Source organism: Microtus ochrogaster, chromosome 10 (assembly GCF_000317375.1).
Source record: "Microtus ochrogaster isolate Prairie Vole_2 chromosome 10, MicOch1.0, whole genome shotgun sequence".
NCBI lineage: Eukaryota > Metazoa > Chordata > Mammalia > Rodentia > Cricetidae > Microtus > Microtus ochrogaster.
Window position 1 is genome coordinate 46,648,003 of NC_022016.1, and position 9,325 is coordinate 46,657,327.

General features: G+C 42.6%; 1 protein-coding gene across 21 annotated transcripts in view; it reads right to left on the bottom strand.

The window, feature by feature from the left end:
• Positions 1–7,483: 7,483 nt before the first annotated feature.
• Eif4g3 (eukaryotic translation initiation factor 4 gamma 3) overlaps positions 7,484–9,325 on the bottom strand; it is a 229,712-nt gene continuing 227,870 nt past the window's right edge. For all 21 annotated transcript variants that reach the window (XM_026782045.1, XM_026782044.1, XM_026782040.1 and 18 more), the window contains one exon: positions 7,484–8,591. In XM_026782045.1, coding sequence (XP_026637846.1) covers positions 8,410–8,591 — 182 coding nt within the window. In that variant the 3' untranslated portion in view covers positions 7,484–8,409. The remainder of the gene's footprint in view (positions 8,592–9,325) is intronic.

A 9,325-nucleotide genomic window follows, 5' to 3' on the forward strand; every position in this document is an offset into this window, starting at 1 on the left:
ATGCAAGATGATTCCAATAAGAATTGGGAGGCATCTCCACAGATTTATACCTAAAATTAAAAGTATCTCATTCTGTTTACAAGAAAGCAGAATGAGAACAAAAATGTAAAGAACACACAACCATGTAATTGCCAGAAACTGAAGCTGTAAATCTCAAGAAAGCACTTGTAACCTGGTGTGGTGGCACACTCCTTTGATACCAGTACTTGGCAAACAAAGGCAGGCAGAGCTCTCGAGTTCAAGGCTGCCTGGTGTATATAGTAAGTTTCAGGACAGCTAGGGCTATGTAGAGAGACCCTGTCTAAATGGGTAGGGGCAAACAAACACACATGAAAAAGCCCTACTGTCCCTTTAAGACACAAGCCATGCCTACTCCCCCTTCCACTTCCAGCCTCTTCCAGCCAATACTCTCTGCCCCATCTCTCTCTTCCTGTTTCTCTGCCTCTCCTCCTTCTCCTCCTCCCCTTTCCCTTTCATAACCCACTGAATGAACTATACCCAAACCCTCTCTGCATGGCGTCTATCCAGCTCTCACCCAGTGCAGATCCTCATGGGACAGACTGCCTTGCTGAGGTCTCTCACCCGTCACCTCCCACAGCCTGGGACCCACAGAGGCCTTGGGTGGTGGGGTCTGGCTGCTGCTCAGGGCCCACTGCCGCCTCTCAGGGAACTGCGCCGTTTTACCATTAGAGGAATGCCATCACATCATATCTAACTTTCAACAAAAGCTAAGGTGTATTTAACTGGACATAAAGCAAGCTTTGCTGAATCCACAGCCTGTTGTTAAGGCAATAATTTTTTTTCTCCCTCCTTGTCATCAGATTTATAGATGTATGGCATTTAAATCTGTTAGACTAAAACTTGATATTTGAATAGGAAAGAACAGGTGGCTTTGGGGTGTTTGGGATACAGATGGAGAAAGTTGAAGCCACTGATGATGACTGAGTTCCAACCCAAAGCAGTGTCGTGGTCTTGAGGCTGAGCATGGAACAATAGTTACTGTCTTACTCACAACGTGGCTCCCATTTGCCAGGAGCATGATTTGGTGCAGCAGGACCCATCAGGTCCTCCTAGAGTGCTTCCTCGGGGCTTCTAGACAAACAGCAAAGACTTTCATTGTAAGAATAGGGTTTTTTACTCAGCCTTGAGTATGCTGGGCAAGTGTCTACCCTGAGACACACCCTCCACTCTAGGATTTCCAGCACCACTGTCGAGTTTGCAGCATCTTTCATCTTGGAGCATTTACAGTTCAGCTCTCAAAGCAAGAAGAACACAGAGACTGTTGTCAGAGATGTCTTTCAGTGTGGGAACAGATGCTAGGGTCCAGGTTACAAGCCTAGTCTGGCTAGTAAGGTCCCTCCCCTCCCCTGATACTAGAGGGACCACAATTGCATTGGAGCTGATGAAGACCCTGCTTGCTGGGTCTGCTAGAAAGAACAGACCTAGTTTTGATGTCACTGTGTAATAGAAAGTAAAAGTGAGCTGGGGCATAGTGTACACAGCCCTAGGGAGGCAGAGGCAGGCGGATGGATTTCTGTGAGTTGGAGGCCAGCCTGGTCTACAGAATGAGTTCCAGGACAACCAGGGCCAGTCAGGGATTGTTTTTCTACTCCTTTGGCTCCTTGCTCTTTTGGGGGTCTGCCACCCAGTTCCCAAATCAGCGCGCGCACGCGCGCGCGTGCACACACACACACACACACACACAGTCTTTTTCTTGTAAGTGCCCAGCCTTAGCTTGACTTTTTAGCCAGCTTTTCTTAACTTTAAATTATGCCACCTACCTTTTGTCTATGGGCTTTCATCTTTCTTATTTTTGTATACCTTTTCTTTCCTTCTTGTTCCGTGTCTGGCTGTGTAGCTAGGTGGCTGTCTCCTTTTCTCTCTTGGTTCCTAATCCCTCTTTTTCTCTATTTATTTATTTTGGTTTTTTGAGACAGGGTTTCTCTGTGGTTTTGCAGCCTGTCCAAAGCCACAGAGAAACCCTGTCTCGAAAAACCAAAAAAAAAAAAAAAAAAAAAAAAAAAAAAAAAAAAAAAAAAAAAAGAATGCAACTCACCTATAAAAAAAGCACAGGCTAACAGATTAGAAACGAAAACAGAATCCATCCTTCTGCATACAAGAAACACACCTCAACCTCAAAGACAGACATTGTCTCAGAGTAAAGGATTGGGAAAAAAATATACCAATGAAATGGACCTCAGAAACAAGTGGGTATAGCTATCCTAATATCTAACAAAATAGACTTCAAGCTAAAATCAATCAAAATAAGCAAAGCAGCCGGGCGGTGGTGGCACACGCCTTTAATCCCAGCACTTGGGAGGCAGAGGCAGGAGGATCTCTGTGAGTTCGAGACCAGCCTGGTCTACAGAGCTAGTTCCAGGATAGGCTCCAAAACCACAGAGAAACCCTGTCTCGAAAAACAAAAAAACAAAAACAAAAAACAAAAAAAAAATAAGCAAAGCAAAGCAAAGATTAAAAAATAAAGCAAAAATAAATAAATAAAGCAAAGAAAGCCAGCCTACAAACCAGAATCCCAGAGAACTTAGACAACAATGGGGACACTAAGAGAGACTTACATAGATCTAATCTACATGGGAAGTAGAAAGTAGAAAAAGACAAGATCTTCTGAGTAAATTGGGAGCATGAGGACCTTGGGGGAGGCTTGAAGGGGGAGGGGAGCAGAGAAAAAATGTAGAGCTCAAAAAATATCAACAACAGAGAAACCCTGTCTCGAAAAACCAAAAAAAAAAAAAAAATCAACAAAAGTATATAAAAAAGAATGCAACACATCTTTGCATCATTAAACAAATATTCCACAGCATAACAAATGTAGCACATAATATTCTACAACACAAAAACCAAACAAACAAAAACAGTAAAAGTGCCAACAATGCCATCCCTAGTCTTTTTTTTTTTCCTGGCAGCTGAACAGGTCAGTCTTCTTTGCTGGGCAGTAAAGCAGCAGAGCCTGTGATGGGTAGCCAGAGACAGTGAGTAGAGCCAGAGCCAGTGAGTAGGCTCAGTGACACCCAGTGTGAACAGCTGTCCCAATATATTCACAACTTGGAGGTTGGGAGTTTGGGAATGTACAGTTGGTGGTAGACTGGACTTTCAGGTTTATCTTCCTTGAGAGTTTCTCTATGCAGCTCTGCCTGTCCTGGAACTATGTAGACCAGGCTAATCTTGAACTCGCAAAGATCCTTCTGCCTCTGCCTCCAGAGTGCTGGTATTAAAGGCACACACCACCATGCCTGGCCAAACTTTCAAATGGGCCTGCTTCCTTTTGCCAGGTGTGCCCCAGAAGCTGCCCCTACCTGCATCCAGAACAGCTTCAAGGCTACTGGCTGAAATGATCCAGCCTCACAGACTACTCCAGGCAAGACTTAACCAACATGACTCTTCTCAGGGTCCCCCAAAGATGTCAGCATGCCCAGACAACAGGAAGCAGGCTAGAGAAACAGCACGTCTAAATTCTCAAAAGACGGGATATAGATATTTGTCATCAGTTAAGGGGGGTTGGTTACAAGTTGTTATTGATCAGTCACGAAAAAAATAAACAAAAGGGTTAAATTAAAATATCTCTTTCTAAAGAAAAAAGGGGATATGATATAGAAATGAAATGAAAATGGCAGATTATTGAAACCATTTTAATCCAAAAAGCAATTATTAATCTCAAAATATTTTACATTGTTACAGATTTTGGATTATTGATACAAGCCTAAAGTTAGTTTTGCTATAATGTATGTATATTTTTACTCTTGTTTTGGGGTATTGTGCTTATGCAGCTCTCTTACAAATACAGGTTAGTAGTTAGTCATCTATAATAATCAAACTTATAGTCATTTTAGTCATCCTATGTTTTCAGGGTTAGATAGATGGTCTTCAAACACTTCCAGAATATGTCACTTAAAATATTTTGATAAGGCTTTTCTTGACAGGGAGATACATCTCCTCCTGACAGCATCAATTTACTTCAAAAGATGATGATGAACATCAAAGATGATCCATATGGAGTTTGCTTTCTTTATGGCAAAAGCTAGTCATTAGTGCAAGAAACTCACCTTGCCTCAATTGCTGACAGTATACTGTCCAAACTGGACCAGCAGAATGCAAAAGAAAGCAACTCCTAACTTCGCCAAGGTAGGACGGTCCTTCAAAATTCCTGCTTCTCAAAAATGTCTGTCGCATATACTAGGTCTGTAGGCCAAAGTTGGATGACCCAATGTTACAGAACTTTGGGTGACTGTCCAGGCAACCAGATGTCCCTGTCAGTAGGTAACATTACACCCTTCTGGAGTCCTGATGGAGTTAAAGATTTTTTCTTAGTTATGATAATAGGTTAGGTATAAAACTTTAGACTCACAAAGATAAGATAGACAACAGAGTATTTTCTCCAATTCTGCCAAATACAAATGGACTGGATATTGTAACTGTAATTCTTTTTTATCAGGGCAATTGAGTGCTAGCCTCAGATGCCCCCTCAGGATTCAGAAGGGTACAGTCAGTGTACGGCTCAAAGGGTCTGAGGACAAAGAAATCTCTTACTCTGTGCTTCTCTTTTTCAGTTTCTTTTTATTGTCATCTTGTGCTGCAAAGTTTTTGTACATACACACACATACACACACACACACACACACACACACACAGGCAATTCTCTGGTAACTACAATAGAATTTCTCAGGGTCATAAAGCAGGTGAGCGCTGTCCCTAGTGACACTATCAGCTTCTTTTTTTTTAAAATTTATTTTGTTATTATTATGTTCATGGGTGTGAGGGTCAGATGCCTTGGAACTGGAATTACAGACAGTTGTGAGCTGCCATGTGGGTGCTGGGAATTGAACTCAGGACCTCTGGAAGAGCAACCAGTGCTTTTAACTGCTGAGCCATCTCTCCAGCCCCACTATCAGCTTCTTTATGACCCCAGGGAGGTATGGCTAGAAAGATGCCCAGTCAGCACTAAGAAGCAAAAAAGTTGATTTAGGAAGCTTTAAATTAGAAGGGAGAAGTTTGTGCACAATACTACCTTCGCAGGTTAAAATCCTGTATTGAAAAACCAAGGTAAGAGTAGGTGTAGGGCGTCTAATAACTATTTTAGGGCTAGAGCTGGGGGTCAACTTTCCCAAGTTGGCTATGGGAGAATTTGGGGCACCCAGTCTCCTTATCAGGAAGTACTATGAATCAAACGAGCTCAGATTGCCATACCCCTTTATCTCTGAAGGTTCCAAATGTGACCTATATGAAAAACTCCTTTTCTGACCACATGTCCTGCCAAGTGGGAGATAATTGTGGGGGGTTGGCTCCTATTGTTTACCTCTGGGAATGTAGGGGAGCGTAGACTGTGGAAACCAAGGGTTTTGACTATGTGACTAAATTCACTGGAGGTCCCAACAAGCAAAGGAACAAAAAAGGCTTTTAATTGGCCAAAGTCCTTATGGGGCAAATATTCAATTAGGAAGCATGTCCCAGTATACATTCTATGTATCAAAACTATTTGCTAAATTAAGTCATTTTCCTGACCACCCACAGATATGTCCATAAAGTTGAAATGCAGTCAGATTATGTATACACATCACATGAGATTAACTACAGTGCAGGTACCGGGGCAACAGCAAGCTCCTTTAGCAAAAGTGAGCAACAGTTTTCAGAGTCCTGCAGGCCTCACCTCCATCAGAGAATCACTTCTATGGTGGGTTGACATCTGAACACTAGGTGCCACCTGCTGTAACTCTCATGGCCTCTGACATCTTTTATTTGGGGGGGGGGGTGTTCAAGACAGCGTTTCTCTATGTAGCTCTGACTCCTGGAACTCTGTGTAGACCAGGCTGGCCTCAAACTCACAGAAATCTGTCTGTCTCTGCCTTCTGAGTGCTGGGATTAAAGGTGTGTGCCACCCCTGCCCAGTGTAATTCTTACTTGATAACTTTGTTATAATTTTACTATGTCAAAGTTAAAACCTTTCTTTTTAATTAGACAAAAGGGGAAAATACTGTGGAACAATCTTTGTACACTGCAAATTTGTATTACTTTTAGGTTAATAAAGAGTTGACTAATAGCTAGGCAGGGTTCACAACTTCATTTAGAACTCAGAACTCATTAACTCCAGAATGACCTTGAGCTCAAAGCAAGTCTTCTCAGTTTCCCCCACCTCCATGCACACCACCAGCTCCTTCACAAAGCCTGCACCTCACAGGAGCTTCCTGGATGGGAATCATCTGCACAAGGGTCCTGGAGACGTTACCACATTGTAACATTCAACCAGGTGACTGTTCTGAAACTTCCAAGGCACCCAGGTCCCCCCAAACCACTTCCCAAGTTCACTATTATGGCTGATGCTGCTGACTCTTCAACACAGAGGAACAGGCTCCATGACCGCATCCACTTGGATTCTGAGTGTGCTCAGCCCGGTGCAGGAAAGCCCTTTACCACAGTAGAAAACTGCTCTGCTGCCTCACGTCGGCAGGTCTCCTCCTGTGGACACTGTTAGGCAGAAGCCGGTACAAATCTCAGATTATGTGGATATGGAATACAAAGTGTTTATTTGGGATCAGGCTGGCTTTGTTCATAAATACATTTTGTAGGGTGAAAGCCCAGCAACAAACTCCATCTCCAAGTACTACCTTCATGGAGAGGAAGGAGAGAAATAGCAGCAGCATAGACCCAGCAGGTCACCAGAGGCCTCACACCCACAGAAGGGCCTGATAAAGCTCGAGTGGAGAGATGATGTGGTCATCCACACAGCTCGAGTGATGCTGAACTCCACTCCTACCACAAAGCAGCATTTAGCTCTCGATTTTTTTCCCATTTTATACATGTGTGTGTGTGCGTGTTCACATGCATACACATGTACCTTGAGCACAAGCACATGGGCATCAGCATGCATGGAGGTTGGAGAACAATTTGCAAAAACTGACTCTCAAGCATGTGGGCCCAGGGGTCAAGCTGAGGCCACCACGCTTGTCAGTGAGCACTTTTACCTGCAGTGGCATCTTGTTGGCCCAACTTCTTAGATTCCTTTGGGATTCTTTTTAATTTTTTTCTAAATGATTTTTTATTTTATGCATATTGGTACTTTGACTGAATACATGTCTATGTGAACGTGTTGTATCCCCTGAAGTTGGAATTACAGGCATTACAGTGGTGAGCAGCCATTTGTGTGCTGGGAACTGAACCCAGGTCCTCTGTAAAAGCTGCCAGTGCTCTTAACCGTAGAGCCATCTTCCCTCCCCACCTTTGGGATTCTTAACTACTATAATGATTAATGAGAGATTAAAAAAATCAGTGATATTATGGGGTGCTCTGCTGCCTAGAGTCCTCATACACACAGCTGCACTCCCATCTACCCACAAGCACCCCTGTACCCACACTGGACAGAAACACACATGGCTGCACACACATCATCAGCCACACCATCAGAAGCAACTGGGAATAGGTAGTTAGCAGCCAGCCAGCACCTCCCAAGCTGTCAAAAGGAGACGTCGCTTTATTTTAAACTTGCAATGTTTGTCTTTATTTTGTTCTTTATATCTTGAAAGTGAAAAGAAATAGTATTGAGTCAGTTCCTTTTTATGTTTTTAAATATCTGTTCTATGTATTTACAAGCCTTAAGATTGCTCTAACGATTTCAATGGTATTCAGGGTATTTCCAGGGTAGCACTTTTTTTTTTTGGAACAATTCTTGGATTTTTCTGGTCCACAGTACTTCCTTCTGTTCCGAGGTTATGTATGTTTTGATTACTAGTGTGATTTTTAACTTTTGGAAGCAAGCTGAGAGGCAGGCAGAAAGATCTGATCAGGGGTGGGGGTGGAACGAGAAAGAGAGAGAGAAAGAGAGAGAGAGAGAGAAAAGGAGGGGGAAAAAAGGATCTTTCTTACCTTGTTCACCCCAAACCTTCAAGTCTGGACTAACAGCTGTGTCTGAACACAGATGTGGGTGTATCTGAAGGGGAGGGAAATTGATTTCTCTGCTTTTCTATTATACAAGTTGTTTACAGAAACTGCAAATTAAAAATTACACACTGTCATTTGCAGTCCTTAAAATAAATTAAAAGTTCTCAACTGTTTTTTTCCTTTCTTTTTTTTCTTTTTTTCTTTTTTCTTTTTTTTTTTTTTGCTAAATGTGTTTTTTTTTAAGTATGAGTCCTCGTTTAAAAAGAAAAGATTAAAACAGAAAATATTTTCTATAAATAGTACATGTATTTTGGTTTTCGAGCTCCCGCCCTCAGGTTTGCTGTCTCCTTGTTCCAACACCTTTATCCTCCATGATCACCTGTTTCCTTTTCCCTCTCCCACTCGTGCACACGTGGGGTTTCTGCGAGAGTTGGCCTTGCTGCACTGTGATTGGCGAAGAAGTGAAACTTTTTAAAAAAATACTTAAATTGTTTCTTTTGTTTCTGTTGTGTATTTGAAGTATTAGTTATCCTCGGACTCCTCTTCTGCTTCCCGCAGCCACGTGAAAAATGCTGTGACAGATTTGAGGGCCACGCCCTTCCCATTCTGCTCTGCAGGGTCCTTGCTGCTCTCCCATTTATAGAAAGCATCCTCTGAGATCACCTCCTCGTCATACAGGCAATCAAAAAACATCCGGAGCAAATCTGCAAGTGGGTAGAAACAGCCATTGGTTGGGGCATCGCAGCAGCAAGGGAAGCAGTGATGTGTGGACCAGAGAGTGAATGAATGGACCAAGGCAGTGAACAAATACTCACTTCCTAGTACCAGGCTCTACACACTTTGATGCTGCAATCATTAACAGCCATTTGCAGAGGAAAACCCTAAACAGTCTATATTATTTTATACCTTTTATTTTATTCAAATCTAACATATTCAGATACTGGGGAAGCTGTTTCTTATTATATAGTTATCAAATTAAACACTCCACAAATTCTAAGGCTGTATGAAAAACAAAGAGTGACTTTGTACAGAAAACATGGGCCATGGTGATCTCTGCACTTTGGGGTATTAACTATCTCAACTGTTTGAATAATTGGAATTATTTTTCTCTTACAGTGGAAAAGGGAGAACACTGGTAGAGACATTACGCTCCTTTAAATGTATTTATTCTTCCTTTAAAACAGTTCAACCCACAGCACAGCAAGAGAGAAAAAGATAATTCTATCATATCATGATGGGGTTTTACTATGTAGCTCTGGCTGGCCACAAACTCACTATGTAGAGCCTTGAACTCACAGAGATCCAACTGCCTCTGCTCACTGAGTGCTGGATTAAATGTGAGCACCATCACCCCTGGCTCTTAGGGCTCACTGCAGCTGGCTTCCTGACCATCACCCCTGGCTCTTAGGGCTCACTGCAGCTGGCTTCCTGACCATCA